Below are 17,730 nucleotides of genomic sequence, written 5' to 3'. Positions count from 1 at the left end.
ATAAACACGCAATTCCCACGGCAAACGATGATAACAAACCAATCAGACGCATAGGAAAGGCACGCATCACGTATACAACTGAAATGAAATGTAAATAATCGCTTGAGACAATGTGATTTTCAACGAGTGTCTTTTGCAGATCAAGTAAAAACTGTAAAGTAATGAAAATAATCGCTTACAGTTTATTAAATGCAAGCGCGCTCATCAATGTTAACACTCATCTTCGAAATAAAGACCAGCGGTTGCACAGCAAAAAACAAACGAAAAACCCCAACTAGAAACGAGGTATTATTGTGATCAATTGACTTAAACATTTTAAATTTACATGTTTTGTAGTGTGCAACATACAACGAAGCTGGTGACAACATCGAGTTATAAGACTGGATAGAAATTGACACTTGATGGAGAAAATCCGTTTGGACGTGCTTACCATGGCTGCTTCCCTCGGCGTGACCTGGACATTTAAACCAGCACAAAGCTGAGGGGCTGGGGGGCCTCGGGGCCCCCAACCCCCGCCCCCTCCGTTCCCCAAACAATAAACCCATCCTCGACCCCAGTATGGTCGTAAAAACTTCAGATTGCGCCACTCACGCCGTATCCCCAAAAATTCCTACGGGGATTTGAGCAATTTTAATAAATTGCACAACCATTTGGACCAGAATTTTGTCCAAAAGTCGATATAGTTAAGAAAAACCTCGCGAAAATAATACTTACTAGCAGCGGATAGCTTCTACGTGGCAAGATCCATGTTTACGTACTACAAAATTGCAAGAAAATAACATTTTGGAATTAGTTTTTAATTGAATTGGGCACAAGAAGATTTTTATCGGAAGCGATTTTCCTATGGAAATGAACAAACAGTTTTTTCCAAAACGAAAATCACACAAACACGTTTCCGTTGTCTCAACTCATCTCATTTTCTGAACCGCTTTATCCTCATTAGGGTCTCCGGGGGAGTTGGAGCCAATCCCACCTGTCTTCGGGGCAGAGACACCCTGAATCGGTGGCCAGCCGATCGCAGGGCACAAGAAGACAGACAACCATGCACCCTCACACACATAGCTAGGGTCAATTTAGAGCGTCCAATCAGCCTACCATGCATGTTTTTGGAATGTGGAAGGAAACTGGAGTGCCTGGAGAAAACCCACACAGGCCCGGGGACAACATGCAAACTCCACACAGGTGGACCGACCAAGACTTGAACCCAGGACCCCACAGCTGTGAGACCGACGCACTAACCATTCGCGTCAGCGGGTCCCCCTGTTTCCTTTGTTTTGGACCGAATTTAACTGTATTATTTAAAAGCCCACAGATCAGGGTGGAACTGGGAAAGATGTTTCACTCAAGCATGTTTGAATTAAACTCATCTAATTTTGCTCTGTAAAAATGAATAAAAACTTGTGCGTTTAGGGTTCATTATGATTAGTCAAAATTGAGATAGAAAAGACAGGTTTAGAACAAAGTATGAAGCATTTTGTGCATGGCATTATTGTCAAATATGTGTTAATATAGTAACATTGTGCAACCCCAAAAGGCTGTGCAGAAAGCAGTACAGGGTGGAATATTAAAATCAACTCATCTATTCATGCAAAAAACTAGCTTTTATTAAGTACAAACACACACAAAATATCAAAACTTGTTTAACATCTTACAATGAAGTTCTAGAAATGCACAAATCTTTTCAGTTCTGATTCTTTTACATGAAACAATCCAAAAATCTAAATGCTATGATACCTCTATGGATTAAAATGCTCTAAAATTGGTGTCAGTTTTTAAGAAACCCACAAAGAAAGAGCAGATTAGAACACACAAGAGGTACATCAATGAAAGAAACATGTAAACACTTCTCTTATGGTCCCCTGATGGCATGAGAAAACAGAGCACAAGACCGCTAAACGTGTTTTCATTGCAAAAATAGTTCTACAGTTCCCGTGATTAAACACAATAGAAAACCAGTATTTCTTTGAGGTAATGCACATTAAGTTTTGGTGACAGCAACAAATAAAACAAACTTTCAGTGATGACACTTGGAAATAAGACAGCAGTAATAAAAGTAACAAAAGTTTAAGCACACATTTAGATGATTAGTGCTTGTTGGTGCAAAATAGGTAAACAGTCGTTGGCTTCAAAATACTTAGAAGTTTAGGACTTCCAGAAAAGTATAGGGAGAAAACAAAATGAGACCCTTGGAGATTGCTATTTTGTTTGCGTTGGCTTATTTCAAGTATTTTTTTAATCACACCTGGAGCTTTTGGGGATATGCATTAACTGTTAAACGTGATAATCATGCCCCCCTCCCCCAAACATTCAACCATTAACTCTTCCACGGTCGTAAAAACTGTCAACTTAACTAAGAAACTACAACAAAAGAATAGCAAAAAGAGCACCCATAAATGATAATGAAATGATAACTAGCCTCAAATTCGCTACCTTCCGAATGAAATCAGTGTCTCCTACAAAGCTGTCGCAATTTCTTCCTTCCATATTTTTACCATCTATAAAACATGAAACAACAACAAACGTCAAACCATAAGGGACGACACCAAGTAGTATCGCCATAAAAAACAATTTCCTTGAGTAGGGTGAAACCTATTTCCTGATAATTGTCAGCAGCTGCTTTATGAGGATACATTGAGTAAATAAATCTAGGGTGACGTGTTTCATGTATATTTGGGTGTGTGATTCTTTTTCTGACGTCAGAATAATTGTTCAGGGGCTGGTTACAAGTGTTGTCTGTCCTAGTAATTGACGCTTTCTAATGGCTGATTGTGACAATGATACAGTATTTGGTGATAGTGTATTCACGGATAACAGTTTGCGTCATTACAGTGCAATTTCTTTTTCTTTTTCTTGATACGAGGTTGCTTGTTTAATGGTTGCGGCCTTGATTTGATGGCAAGGTATAAGTGAAGGTGGTGCCCATTTTCTGGTCATACATGTGGCCTTAAAGAGGGTGAGATCTGGCAACTAATCGCAGGCAAAGAAATCTTTGAGGGGTGCAAAAAGATGCCTTATGACAGGAACGCTCCAGGACCGGCCTAGAAGTCTCTGCCGAGCACCTCTTCCCATGTTGGACACATCTGTGTAGTGGACTGGGAAGCCAAAGATCCTGAAAAAGTTTTTGTTACAGTTAGAAATGTAAATGGTGGTTCCCAGCATTTATCACAAAACTAGAATTAAGATGCAATCATCAGACAGCAGATTGGCAGGACTGGTTGATACACGACCATTTAACAGTATGTTTACCTCTCAAGTTCAGTGCACCACAAGATGTCTTCTTTTCCGTTCATCAAGACTGGAAAATGTTGGTCTTTCCCCTGTTTAATGGAGTTGGAACGAGTTGTGATAGTGCGCACCTTTCCAAACTAAAAAATCATATTTTTTTGTTAGCAAATTATGTTTTTAAAGTGTCACAATATTTCTAAATTCCAACATTCATTCAATTCAGTCACCTTTGCAACTCTTCCGTGTTCCAGACAGTCTTGAAGTTCAAGCCTGTCCATTCCAGAGGCACATAGAGGTCTAGAATGATAAAAGGTCCTGAAGACACTTGTACCGTAATTATAGGGCTATAAACCGCACCCCAAAAAATTGACACAACTAAATAGTAATCCTCACTGGACTAAAAGCTGCAGACATCCCCACTGTATTATTGGAAATTTAAAAGACAGGGTGGTAGCAGCCTACAGTCCAAAATTGTTTAAATATGTACTGTATATTGTTAAAAAATATCATTGCAACCATTGTACCATAGGGGAATGTTTGGAACCTTGTTCCTACCTGTTCATACCGGGGAGATTTCCCCAAAAGTACCGCGCTCGGTGGGCTGCAGAGACTTCGATGGCATCAATCATCACAGGGTTACACTGGAATAAATGCAAACATTCCATTTTTAATAACAAGCACCTTCAGATGCCCTGACTGAAAAACATTGATAAATGTTACCTTGTTTTAAGGACAGTGTTATCAGTGGTGACTGGTAGTTTTACGACGATTTACAACGGGTAATTATCAGGTACACTCCACTACTAGGTTTATTACGGGTAGTTATTAGGTAATTATTAGGTGAGATCTGTTTACTATGAAGGAATGGTGTTCATTTGCTGGTGATAAGTGGCGTGTATATATGCAGGCAATCAAGTATTGGCCTTTATTTGTTGGGTCCTCGATGTAGCCAAAGGAAAAGCTTGTTAATTTGTGTGAAAAGATTGGTGTGTTAAGGTTGATAAGAAAATTGAATTTAAAAAAAACTGGAGTGGGAGTCATTTTGACTGGAAGCGGAAATCATTTTAATGTCATTTACTTTTTCTACTCAAGCCTGGCATTGGGATGGAGGAGAAATTATTCTGTTCAGATTCATGCTCTAGTACTCAGCAGATGGTCACCAAGACTCTCACCTCCAGATATCGTGAAATGTCCCTCTTGTCGTTTACCCCCATGGCCACAACGTTCTCGAACATCCAGAAAAATGGACGATTCTCTCCTTCTTTGGGTTTTGCCTCGCTGAGTAGACGGTAAAATTCGAAGAACAGCCTCCCTGTGCCTTCTGAAGCAAAAAAGAGAGAGCGAGAACCTCGATAACTCTCGATATCATATTGACATTACATTTCAGTTGTATGTAAACCATTGGTCAAAACATGAGTCCCACTCATCTGAATGGTGAAGTGCAAAACTTGATTATGGGGGTAGATGTACATGCACATGTACTATGTTTAATTGTGTTGATGTGTTATGTTTAATAACTTGTCATGACTTACCAAAGAGGCCTTTCCTGGCTGGGTTGACAATAGACAGGTCATTACAAGGACTTCCTCCTATAACTAGATCAAATGGGCCCCACTCCTGAATCTAAGAGTGTAGGAATAGTTTAAAGTATAACACACACTCTGGTATATTAGAAAAACTATTGTTCACATTTCGGCCCTTACATTTTTCCTTGTGATGTTACGCACATCGTGGACATATTGAATCTTTCCTTCATGTCGGACCACACCAACAGAGATAGAATCCTCGCACACCTCGGATGCCACATACTGGTCCACCTTAAATCCCAGCTCTCTTAGGACCAGGTAGCCTACAAGCACAACCGCATAACTGATGACCCGTAAAGATAATCCTGTTACATCAGAAAAGTTCAGTATCACATTGAATGCGTAAAAATTGACCATTTTTCAATTTCAACTTAAAATGTGATCAGGGTAACTATTCAAGAGGATGCAGTACATTTAACATTTTAATGTGATAAGTCGGACTTTTTAATGTCGTGTTCAAAATATTAAAGGATTTACATCCGGCAAACAATTGCAGCCTTTTTAAAAACTGTCCAAATTGTTCAATGCAAATGTTTAATTTTGGTCCACAATTGTGCATGAGCACACATTTTTTTTAAAGTCCTCCTGTCTCTCACTAACCTGTGGCGATGCCATCAAACAATGAGAGCACTCGGACTGGTCGCCTTTGCTCTGCTGGGATTGCCGGGTAAATCTTTGGGGTTTCCTGGAGGGACAGTCGGCAAATACATGATTAATTCTGCTCTGCTTCTTGTTTCATCTTAAATACTACTGAAATGTATAACAATAATGGGTGCATTGTCAATTATATGTCTAAATAACAATGTTCATGTCATTTCTATTTGTTTCACAGAATTTTTACATATTGAACCACTCTCCAAACAGAGAGTCTCGGGGAATGGAAATAGTATGATATAAGCAAAACTATAAGGAAATTTAACTTACAAACTCCTGTCCATTGTCATTGGCAAAGAACTCCTGCAGTTTGACACTCCAGTCATGACGGCGCTTGAGAACGCCGTTTGTAAGCAGAGGCTGGCACATGTAGCAGCGCCAAGGATCCAGAAAGCGTGCGTTGTTCGATGCTCCATGGCACACAAGGATGTCCAGACAGTCCACACAGAAACACCTGTTGGGTACACACATTATTTTAACATGTATAGATAGTTGTATTTTACGCACAATTGCAATGTGGTTGAGATGTAGCATTAATAATAATAATAATCGGACATAGGCTTTGTCATCATCATTGACTCGACAAAAGCTTAATTGTCATCATACCCAGAAACTGCGTATGACGAAATTGGTAAACAAATAAAAACTGAATACAATGATTCGCAAATCATGCTTAATCTATATCTAATTGTATACATGACCAAGACAAAATATTTAATGTTCAAATGGATTTACTTTAGTTTTCATCAAATAATCGTGACTTAAGAAATCTTCCAATTGATTACTTATTGCTTAGCCTGTTTCCTTTATCTTGAAATGTCAAAGTGCTGGGCAAATAACCTATGTGGTTGTTAAAAGATACACGATTCTCCCACAGAATTGGTGTGCGTTGCAGTGTGGATAATTCCGTGATTTCGAGAATAGTCAGAACTCTGCCTCTATATTCCGACACTTAATTCATCTAAATCAGTCAGGATGTTAGAGTGGTGCGGGTAGAGTGCCTTAATGTCTGTGGCATACCTGCAGCAGTTGGCGTTTCCGCACAGCAGAACCTCACGGCCACCGCAGCAGACAGTGCAGTAGGACTGGTAGCCGTCATCGTCATACATGTAGGAAGTCTCCAAGTATACATCCTGTGTGGAAGTTGACTGTTATGTAAGGTCCGTCAGTTAGGTAGCTTGCAGTTGTTGATGACCAACTTTTTATTGGTATCTTTTGCCATTGTGTGTGAAACACTGCGCAATATGTACATTACATTACTTTGCTACATTAACTTTGCAAGTTAGCATTTGTTTTTTACCAACTTTTTTGGGCCTGACTTTAGGAATTTGGAAAAAGTAGGTGTTACATACAAGTCCCACTATGCTGTTAATCTGGCACTCTGACTAATTCATGTTTTGATTTGGTCACTGTTACATTGTTACCTTGCATGTCTGGCATAGGCCTCCTTCAAAAAGTGGGTGGAAAGTCGCTGCCCCCATCTTGCCACATGAGAGACAGAACTCTGACACACAAAGACACAATCCCTATATGAGAGCACCTGACAATATAGTGCAGAAAGTGTGCGTAGTTAAGAAAAGTGTTTACCTTCTATACTTCTGTTATTAATCAGGACTTCATTGACCATTTGTTCTGGAAGAACGCACAAACATGATAATGAGACCGTTAAGTGTGCTGATGCGCAATCAAAAACTCTGGGGATGTTATCAACGAATAGGAGTCCATTTGACCTAGGCTTAACATTTGGTGATAAGGTAGCTGAACTCATGTAAAAGCTCCCATTTGCGATGGAGCAAAAAATGGATTCAAATCCCATTGACACAATTGGATATCTTTTGGGTACCCATGAGTACCTATGATGTTAAAAAAGTCTTATCAAGCGATTGTTTTGCTGTAGCGACCCCTGAGAGGTTAAGCTGTAAGGGATAGGTGAACAGGTAGAAAACCTACCTCTACTATATGATTCCTCAGGGCCAACCTTGTTCTTGCTTAAACTCAATCTGGGCTGCTTGGCACTTGGTGTATACTCTGGCAGCGACACTTCCAGGGCTTGTAGTTCAAGCAATGCACTTTCTACACATGTGCACACACATACACAACAGCAGACAGAGTCAAGCCACCAGCATACATGGAGTGGCGGTGCAAAATTGGCATCTGCTCACCGGTACCACCTTTGGGTTTGAGGCCCTCTTGGCCTTTGGGTAGGAAGCCTCCTTGTGCCCAGTCCAGCATGGGCTTGACTTGCTCATCGGGGTTGTCTGACTCACAGGGAGGGAACTCCTTTTCTGCCCGGATGCTGGCCATCTGGACCATGAGGATAAAAGATAGCACAAATGATTATGAAATCTCAAAACTTGCTGCTCAGCTTTATGAATAGAATGTATGCTGATTTAGCTGCCCAGCATCCATTTGATCTTATATTGCAAAATATTATACAATGGAAGCTTGAGATAATTTCTAACTCTTATTAAAATATCAGTGGTGATACAGTGAACGTTTTTAGAATGTGGGTGGAATTTGGAGGTACCTGGAAATCACATCACACTTACAAAGGAACACTCCTGGAATAAGAAATAAAGTTTACCTCCAAAACTTGGAAGATGGCCCTGCGATATGATGCCAGTTTGGTGTAGGACGCTTGATTGAAAAACTTATCAAATGACGTAATGGAATCCATCTTGTCAGCGGAAACCTGTGAGGATGGTAATGGTTGATCAGCTGATGTAAGGGCCAATGCAGGCTGTGATTGTTTAGTCCGGTTTCGCACCTCCGAAAACTTCCCGTCTCCGAACCACTGTAGCCACCTCATTCCGTGGCTGGCCTGCCGCCTTCCGGTAGCCCGCCAGGTCACCACCATTCCAGGCCACCAGGAAAAGCCCTTGATCTTCCCCCACACCAGCTCACCCACGCTGAAGCCTTTATTGTCCTGTAGACACCCAGATGTAGAGTATTGTATACAAACATAATGCCCCTGTCATCTGTTGTCTTCCGACTTATAGCAAAAATGGTTTTTAGGAGGCATCTGTCGGTCACGCAAATTGTCCCCTACGTTGTATTCGGCAAGGGCTTCACAACTGGACGTGGTGGTGCCACTGCTTCGAGCCGAGTCTTTGGAATCGTGCTCCAGCAGCTCCAGACACGACGACTCCGGAACCACATTGCGTGAGACTGCCAGAGTAGCTGCACCATCCTGATGAGGAAGACAGGATCTGACATAAATTTTGTGCATCCTGACGATGACATTATTGTGTTCTTTGTTCATTGCATGACTAATAAGGGGCTTTCTGGTCTATTTGTATAATTACCATGGTGACCACAGGCTCATGTTTGGGTGTCTGTCTGCGAGGTTTTGCATGAGGCTTCAGACTGGCCTGGAAAATGTTCCGGGAGCGCGGCCGTGGCCTCAAAGCCAGCTGAGACTTGTCCTGAACACAGACGCACATACAGGACAAACAAGAAGTGTTATCTTTTGTGTTTGTTAATGCTATCGTGCTATCAGTTTACACCCATACTTTACTATACGGGTCCCAGGGCCCGTCCTGGCCCCCAGGCCGCTTCCTGGTCCTGGCTCTTTCTTCCAGACACAAGTTACCATCTGCAAAGATAATAAAGTAGAAGTCAAAGCATATACAAACAAAATGTTCCTATTGACACGTATAAATTATGATAATTGATTCAACCTAACCACCCATTTTCTCCTGCTTATCCGAGGTTGGGTCCCAGTAGCATCAATGGAGAAGGCCAGATTTGAACTTAGCTTTTGCATATAAACTACATAATGCATAAAGTAAGCAACACCAAATGACTAAATAAATTCAAGAGTGGCTGGGATTTAACAATTTTATGGAACAATTTAAAAATAGTACAAAGAAAATAAAATCTATATGAATAAACATCATTCGGTGGAGTATAAAACTCCCTTGAAAGTGATTTACCTCGAGGTGATGCGGCATCTCCATTTTGCTTAGGGCTGAAGGGCGATGGTGGCTCGGCCGCTGCCAGTGGGCTGCTCTCATTCGTCAGCTCTACTCCACTGTCATTCTGTGACAGGCTTTCGGGCAGTGGTGGGCTCACCTCCACCTAGTGAATGTGGCACAAGCGGAAGTGAATGAACCACAGCAAGAACTAATTAGCGACTTTTTACGTAACAATTTAGAGGTTTTGAGCATGTTTGAATAGAAATACATCTCCAACAATCCAGGCTCGCCTGGTGTGAAATCCACATTCTCAAGCGAAATGTTACGTTGGCATTTTAACTATTTCACGTCACCATATGAATTGTATTATAACATAAATAAATAAAAACATGTTTTAGCTTGAGCAGTAGCACATTGAGGAAGAGCTGCGATTCAGGAATGTGAGTTGAGGAATCTGAGCAGAACCATTTTGTTTGGCTTAATATGTGATAGCACATTTGATTGTCAAATGGTTGAGTGCTATACTGAATCTTTGGTGTGAAAAGGGGCAGAGGACACATTCTTGAGGAACACCGCAGAAAATATTTCAGCAGATAGTTGTGAATCTGACATGAATGCTTGGACAACCTCCAAATGGCACAGATATGAGATTGCAATCTTGAAATGTGATAGCACCTCTCATAATAAGAACTATATACATCTACACCAACCTATAGTCTGACACATAAGTTTTTTCATTGCACACAAAAATTTACCTGTGCTATTGACATTCATTCGCACTGCCTTATTCTCTCTTCCTCTGTAATTCAACTAGCTGGAGGCATATTACAATCAGGTGGTAAGATAAAGTTTTCTTTTTTTTCCTTGTAGTATAGTGTTAGGAATAGCCTGTCTGTACCCTGAGGCAGGTGTTATAAATGTGAGCACATGCTCATTCGTTGGGGTTTTCAAAACAAAAGCAAGACTTTTGTATTGCGAGGAAGTTGCTGATGCTTGTAGTGGTTCATTCGCCTGACTTCTGAGCAAGCAGCGTAGGATCAATTCCCACTCAGTAGCACTGGGACTCTGAGTGCAAGTAGTTGTCTGTGTCCATGTTTAACCTGCAACTGACTGGCGACCAGTTTCGGGCATAGTCTGCCTTTCACCTGAAGTGAGCTGGGATTGGCTCCGCCAATAATGACGTGTTGGAAAAGGATGGATGGGAATTTTTATTGCGTGCGCAAAATAAAGTGGTACCTCGAGATATGATCGTAATCCGTTCCGAGACTGAGATCGTATGTCGAGCTTTTCGTAACTGGAGCGAACGTTTCCCATTGAAATGAATTGAAACCAAATTAATTCGTTCCAAACCTCTGAAAAAACACCAAAAACAGGATATTGGATTGGAAAAAATGTTTAATTTCTTCTAATTCGCCATATAATGACAAAGTAATAAATAACGAGTGGTTTAATAATAATAAAATGTGTTTAATAGATGTAAAATTAGACGCATTTCGCGGAGGGGAGAGACAACGACACACACGGAGGCGGAGGGGGGGCTGTTCTTTGGACTTTATCAACGGAACTCGTAAACGAACAAACAAATTTAAATTAACTTGGATAAATATATACAGACACACTCAAACATACGTTTAATGTAACTTTACACAAAACTGAATTCTAGTTTTGTCTTAATCTTTTGTTACCTTCGTTTTCCGGGTTAGCGGTTTGCCACGCCTCCACCCTCACATTCGCTATCGATGGACTGTTTGCTGTTGTATTGCCTTCAAAATATTCAGAAAATGATGCACACATATGTCCTCACAATAGGATAATGCACGACCACTTGCCAACGAGAAATAGTTTTTAAAGAACAATTGCGGGAGCTCCTTTCCTTAGAAAGAATAACAGGAAATGCAATAGCTGAGCTTACCCACGTGTTGATTGTGAGTAATGAAGTTTTATTCTGAGAAAGGGTGCCATTGCCTATGGGTGTTGCGTGCACGAGTATACTTCATTACCCAGAAAGCCCTCTTTTTGCCCGCGCATGCGCGTTGTGGGTTTCCTGGTCAAAACTCGTCTGAATAAATCGTTCAGTCCTCGTAGATATAGTAGTTTACACGAAAGAGATGCGGCAAAAAAAGACAGTGCGCTACAATGATAAACAGCCTCTCATGCCATGGCCTCCTGGTTTGGTCGCGTCTCGAAATTTTAATTGTATCGCGAGCGAATTATTCGATCGAAATTTTCGTCGTACCACGAGCATGTTGTATGACGAACATGTTGTATCACGAGGTACCACTGTAAATACATAATATTCTCAGAAATACCCAGCAGCCCACATGTGGCACAAGGACTTGACAACCTAAACTCTAGTACAACTTTTGCACAAGAACTAAATTCACGCTGGATGTCCAACCTTTGAATGAAAACTTGCAGGTCCATTACCAGAGGCTAAATGGCAGGATCTCCAAAAATCATCATGAATCAACAGATCAACATAATATATTTATATATTTGGTATTGTATTTACCATTTTCGGGGTTGTTGAAAATAGAAAAGAAATAGGAGCAGATGGTGAAAGAAAGGAAGATAACCCCCTCCCTCAGTTTCCCCTCCAGACTTCAGTGATTTATGAGAGAGAGAAAGAGGAACAAGCCTTAACGGCCAGCACTACATCTCATTGTGGGGAGCTTTTCTGGTAAGGGATTCCTGGGGAGCTCAGGAGAGTTCAATTTCGCACGCATAAAAAGAGATGGCTTTTCGTGGACTTTTACTTTTTACACTACCAGAAAGAACAGTCTCATTCGAGGCTGTTGGCAAATTTGTAAATCAGCAATATAATGACAATATATGATATTGATTCTTTGGACAATGGTACGATATTGGAAATGGTTCAATTCAAGGGCCTACGCTCAATTTATCACAATATTGATATTATGTGTACATACACGTTCAACACAATTATTTACATTTCACCTTAGTAAAAAAAATGTTTTTAATGTTTTGTGGCCATAATGTTGAGGTGTTTGAATGACACCATTATTAAAAAAAAAAAAACGAACGGAGATCAATGTTCCCTCTATTTTTTTGTTTGTCTGGGCAGAAAGACAACCTCCCTGAGCACACTAAGTACCGGTGTGAACAACATCATCATTGCTCGCTATGGGCACACACCAGTCAGTATCACACCTGCCATAAGCAGGTGTATGTCTACTACACATAAATGATTTAGTAATAATAAAATGTAATGATTAATATCTATGAATGGGCGGCCCAGCGGATGAGTGGTTCGCGCGTCGGCCTCACAGCAAAAAAAAGGGATTTTATTATGTGCGCTCCATATGATTTGCTGTGCGCAGAGAAGACAAGAGTTGTGCGCAATTGCGCACGCGCACAGCTTAGAGGAAACATTGATGGAGATGTTGATCAGTGTTTTGATTTAGTATTTTATCAAATTATTTCATTTAGCTGTATTCTTAATTGGTACACATGCCTCAGTATTGTTAGCATGCTTCATCATGTGTATCCTGGTATAAACTTCTACATATTTAAAAAAAAAAGTTGTTTTGCCCCAATGTTATGCAAACTTAATGACAAGCTATTCTTTCATTCATTCTCCATAGTGTAGTATTCCGTTTATTATGCACATAAATAATCCCGCATAAAAGGCAGTTTGGTCTCACCATGGAGGGCATGGTTTTGTTTGTCTCCATGGCAACAGCAGTGTACTGATCTGAAGGCATCGCTGTGGCTGATGGTGATGATCCCTTCACAAACCTGTCAATAGATTAGTCAAACAATTACCAAATAGATAATCAAAATATTTGAATCCTGATTGAATTCACTGAAGGTATTATCTATACGTAGGACATGAATTTGTTTCTGTGTTTATTTTAATAACATGGTGGACACAGGAATTAAAAAATGCCAAGAGTTCACTGCTGCTTCATTTTATTTTATCTTAAAATAAATGGAAAGAAACACACAAATCACAAGTCCAGAAGGAATTGCCTTTTTTTATGATGTTTATTGGTGATAATTGTTCTAAAATGTCAGGTTACATTTGAAGCTGTGGTGTGTCCACTATCTTATGGTAAAAGTGACCCAATACCTTGAGGAAACTACAAAAAACAAGTTCTGACATGCTGAAAGGAACCGGCAACACACAAAAAAAGGATATGCAGTGTGTACTCGCCACATTCTTCTTTGCATTGTTTGAGGATTAATTACGTTCAGCTTGCATGCACATGAGTAGTATACGTCAACACGTGACTTTGTGTGAATGTGCAGGCAAGCCAGCAGGCCTTAGGTAGCAATCATCTTATGCCTGGAGACATGGTGTCATGGCTATGAAATGCTTTAATCACATTATTATTATTATGGTGACCAGAATAATCTGATTCATGAGTGCAGGAATCCCCACATATTTTTCATTCACCAATTCTTTTTCTTTTAACCCGGCACGGCAAGCGACAACCAAAGGCAATACGCTTTGCGTGTGCGTTGTAGCTTGTCTGTGATTGGCTAGGGAATCAATGTCATTTTTATTGAAACTATACAGAGGATTTTTTTGTGGAAAATATCGGAGATACTGTTTTAAACCGTGCTTTACAAAAAAAGTAACTACCCGGGATCCACCCCATCTTAAAAATTAGGATGGTTAAACACAGGTAGAATGCAAATGTTTTTTTATCCCATTGTTCTTTTTATTTTCATCCAGAAAACATGGGGAGACGTATGGTTGCCCACCACTAAAAATCTTTGTATTTAGTGGGTCCAATCAGCCTACCCTGCATGTATTTGGAATGTGGGAGGAAACCGGAGTACCTGGAGAAAACCCACACATGTCCGGGGAGAACATGCAAACTCCATACAGGTGGACCGACCTGGATTTGAAACCAGGACCCCACAGCTGTGAGGCCAACGTGCTAACCACTCGCACCACTGGGCCGCCCCTCAGGTAACCTACAATATATAATCTGTAGAGTAATATCAGTGGTATGGGATTATATGGCATAGTTCAGTAAGGATCTTTTCAAAATTGAAAGAAAAAAAACAACCACAAAGAATACAGTGCAACACAATATCCGTGCAGGTGAGATTTGTATCTAAATCTTTAGCACTGTGAGACATGCATCTAAAGCTGAAACAATGTGCGGTTTCCTTTCCTTGCTTTTGAATTCAGAATATGCTGGTGAGCTCCTATACGGTATTTGTTGTGTTTTGGTGCTGATTTTGCAAGTACAGGTTCAAAACCAGCACCAAAACACAACAAATTCCACATAGGTGCTCACATGATGGATTCAATGTCAGTGTTATCCTACATTAATTTACTTTTAAAACTTTTTTTGCTTCCTCTAAAGAAAAGCAACGGAGGCGACAACAATGTATCGGAGTCTGAAGGGAGAATGGAGGACAAAACCAGTGGGGCCCATTTAAGGGTAGGGGGAATTAAAGGTAGGGGGTCCACATCAAAGTTGCTGGAGATTATGGAGGTGATTGTTCACTTCCTAAATGTGTGTGTGTGTGTTTCGAGGAGGGGGCTCTGGATCTCGCTCGGGGTCACATTCCTTGTCAGTCATGTACTTTTGGATCACTTTATGCTCGGTCAACTCCACAAAATGGTAGACATTCTTAAAGCGGGTGTGTCACGTGACTGCCAAACAAAATTTACTTCCTGCATCTGTGACACATGGAAGTGAAGCCCCACCATTATTTTCATCAATGGCAGTGCTGCTTGTGCAAATATATATTCTAAACCAGTGTTTCTCAAAATTCTACATCAAGTCAAACCCCCGAAAAAATTAAAAACTATATCTACTTTGCTATCTATGTAAAACCATAATTTAATAATAATCTGTTGCTTAACCAATCAACAAATCAATCTAGATCTTTGTAAAGTTGAGATAAAATATATTTGGACAAAGGTACAATATTTGCTGGTATTACTGACACGATTCAATCTGACGTATCTCTCCAAAATAATGTATTTTGGCTAGAAACAATAACTTATCCACATTTTATGCAGAAAGTTTCCTCCGAAGTCTAGTCTCCAAAACTAGGCATCCACTCGAAAAGATAGCCAGGGCTTTGGCTCTGCTAGATCGTGCTAGTAATACCTTTCATGGGAAAATTGCATAAAATATACCTGAAACGGTATACAAGTGAACCGAACATGTAAAACTGAAACAGCTCAGTGGATCCACTTGAGCTGTTGCACCCCTAATTGTTGCACAGTAGTAAACAGTTGCAGTTTGCGGTTATAGTGCCACCTGTTGCTGTGGCATGCACTTGAGAGGCCCCGCCATGTTTCTTGAAGGATAATGCAGAGCAAAATTTATGGGTTGCCAACATGAGATGATTTATTTGTTCATAAAAACACATTTGGACATGGACAATGTGCTGTAATCTGGGGAAAAAAGATATCGTTTGCTTTTTCATTTTTGGGTTTTGTCTTTCACGGTACAAAACAAACACTTTTTCCTATATAAAGAATTTGAATTACCTTGACACTCTACAAATATATATGAATATATATTCTCCGGGTATTCTCGTTTCCTCTCAAAACCCCAAATCATTCAGGGTAGGGTGGTTTAGCACTCTAAATTCCCCCTTATGTATGAGTACAATTAAGAATTGTTGCCCGCCTGCCTGTGCCCTGTGATTGGCTGGCCACCAATTCAGGGTGTCCCCTGCCTGGTGCCCGAAGTTAGCTGGGGTAGGCTCCAGCACCCCACGCGAGACTTGTGAGGATAAGCAGTTCAAAAAATGAATGGATGAATGAATGAATCGATAGCTAAAAAATAATTTCAGATAATGTGACAGTGAGTGTTCCTTCATGGAGATAGTTTTTTAAGTGCATATCTGAGGTCAAAGACTCCAAACATATCACTAAATGAATGCTTTCACATCATAGAGTTGGGCACCAAAATGACATTACATACTAAAATCAGTGCACAAAAAACAATGTGGAACAATGTGAAATAAGTGTGGCTCCTTGAGTTTTAAAGTTCACCCACTCCTGTTATAATGTGCACAAACAGCGCGAAAAGGCGAAAACGAGGTAAAGTATCATTTTCTACTTATCTTTTCATGTTAACATTGAATAACTGACTTACCGAATATGAGAAAAGAAATTAAGCGCAACGAAGTGAAAGCAGAAAACTTTCTCCGCGCACGCGTGTCCAATAAGGCTTGCATGTATGTACCATGCCCCAATGTTGTAAGCAGTAAACTACATGACATTAGTCAAGCTGCAAGTATATGATTAGAAAAAGACGGGAAATAACTCACAAAAGCTTCCAGGAGATAAATAGCTTTGCTTTTTTCCCGCGGTGCAAGTCTTTCCTGAAGTTGAGTCTGGCACTGAGTGTTTGTCGCGCACAAGTTTATCACGCAGCGAGAACGTGCTGCCGCAGATCTGTGCTCGCCCTCTTCGAATGCCACCCCCCTTAACTCCATCTCGGTCGCCTCCTATGTTGGGGGCGGGGCGTGCTTCTTGTTGGAGAGGTTAATCCACAGGTGAACCTCTGGCCTCAGGTTACTCCAGGTGTGGCCCAATTTGTGTGCGAACTAAGTATACCACCATTGAAGATGAGGTTAAAATAAAGTTGTCTGCAATTTTTATTCATTCATTTGCTCATCTTGAAGCCACCTGATGGTGTGGAGACTCACTCGCCTGACTTCGGAGCGGGCAGGCGCAGGCTTGATTCCCGCAGTTGGCGGGGTACACGGTCGATTGGTCGCCGGTCTTTTGGTCGCCCAGAAGGTTATTGATAATTACCATTTAAACCGTTGCTCAAATTCCCTAAATACAAACTGTGAATTATTATTTAGTCATACTTAATGCCCTATTAATTATTAGGCTAAAGAAAAGCTCAAAATTTCCCGTACTTTTATTGTTTTTTGTTGGAGAATTTGTTAAGACCCTGACTGACGTAGCTTCTTAAAGGGACAACTCATGTACATACAAACTCTTATACACACGTCGGCTCAGTGAAACTGTTCAGGCCCATTGTTGGCTTTTATTGATGCGTAGACCGTGTTGTTTTACCTTGTTTTGTCGCCGGTCTTTTGGTCGTCGGTCTTTTGGTCGCCGGTCTTTTGGTCGCCCGTTGTCGTGATCCAGGCGCCCAAAAGACCGTGACCAAAAGACCATGACCAAAAGACGGCGACCAAAAGACCGGCGACTAATCGACCGCACACGGGTGGCAGTATGGTTGTGAGTGCCAATGGTCGTCTGTCCATCGGTGTGCCTGACGGCTGACTGGCAACCAGTCTAGGGTGTAGTCTGCCTTTTGCGTGCAGTCGCCTGGGATAGGCTCCAGTGACCCTTTCGAGGATGTGCGGTATAGAAGATGAATGAA

At 40.9% G+C, this 17,730-nt stretch overlaps 1 protein-coding gene across 3 annotated transcripts; it reads right to left on the bottom strand.

Moving 5' to 3' along the window:
* Positions 1-1,582: 1,582 nt before the first annotated feature.
* dnmt3bb.1 (DNA (cytosine-5-)-methyltransferase 3 beta, duplicate b.1) lies at positions 1,583-16,792 on the bottom strand. 3 transcript variants are annotated; one of them, XM_077608475.1, is made up of 22 exons: positions 16,658-16,792; positions 13,048-13,141; positions 9,401-9,545; positions 8,978-9,060; positions 8,771-8,890; positions 8,515-8,655; positions 8,233-8,391; positions 8,050-8,157; positions 7,628-7,769; positions 7,416-7,538; positions 7,053-7,097; positions 6,890-6,969; positions 6,486-6,598; positions 5,736-5,919; positions 5,412-5,496; positions 4,929-5,074; positions 4,758-4,848; positions 4,398-4,546; positions 3,781-3,866; positions 3,453-3,522; positions 3,247-3,365; positions 1,583-3,109 (listed from the first exon to the last, which is right to left on the bottom strand). In XM_077608475.1, the coding sequence occupies exons 2-22, from the start codon at positions 13,105-13,107 to the stop codon at positions 2,968-2,970; spliced, it is 2,391 nt and encodes a 796-aa protein (XP_077464601.1). In that variant the 5' UTR covers positions 13,108-13,141; positions 16,658-16,792; the 3' UTR covers positions 1,583-2,967. The 3 variants fall into 3 exon arrangements, with proteins under 3 accessions (XP_077464601.1, XP_077464603.1, XP_077464602.1); XM_077608477.1 differs by having other exon boundaries at positions 3,247-3,317; XM_077608476.1 differs by having other exon boundaries at positions 7,637-7,769.
* Between the last annotated feature and the right edge of the window lie 938 nt (positions 16,793-17,730).

Source organism: Stigmatopora argus, chromosome 1 (genome assembly GCF_051989625.1).
Source record: "Stigmatopora argus isolate UIUO_Sarg chromosome 1, RoL_Sarg_1.0, whole genome shotgun sequence".
Taxonomy (NCBI): domain Eukaryota; kingdom Metazoa; phylum Chordata; class Actinopteri; order Syngnathiformes; family Syngnathidae; genus Stigmatopora; species Stigmatopora argus.
The sequence above is the reverse complement of the archived record's forward strand: the minus strand, read 5'-3'. Positions and strand labels throughout refer to the sequence as shown.

What these genes read in the sequence shown, in the direction of transcription:
- dnmt3bb.1 (XM_077608475.1), bottom strand. Translation starts at nt 13,107, where the DNA reads ATGCCTTCAGATCAGTACACTGCTGTTGCCATGGAGACAAACAAAACC. An exon ending in AATCTCCCCGGTATGAACAG is followed by an intron (nt 3,523 to 3,780) that starts GTAGGAACAAGG and finishes TTATCATTCTAG; the next exon opens with ACCTCTATGTGCCTCTGGAA. An exon ending in TGGTGCACTGAACTTGAGAG is followed by an intron (nt 3,110 to 3,246) that starts GTAAACATACTG and finishes AAACTTTTTCAG; the next exon opens with GATCTTTGGCTTCCCAGTCC.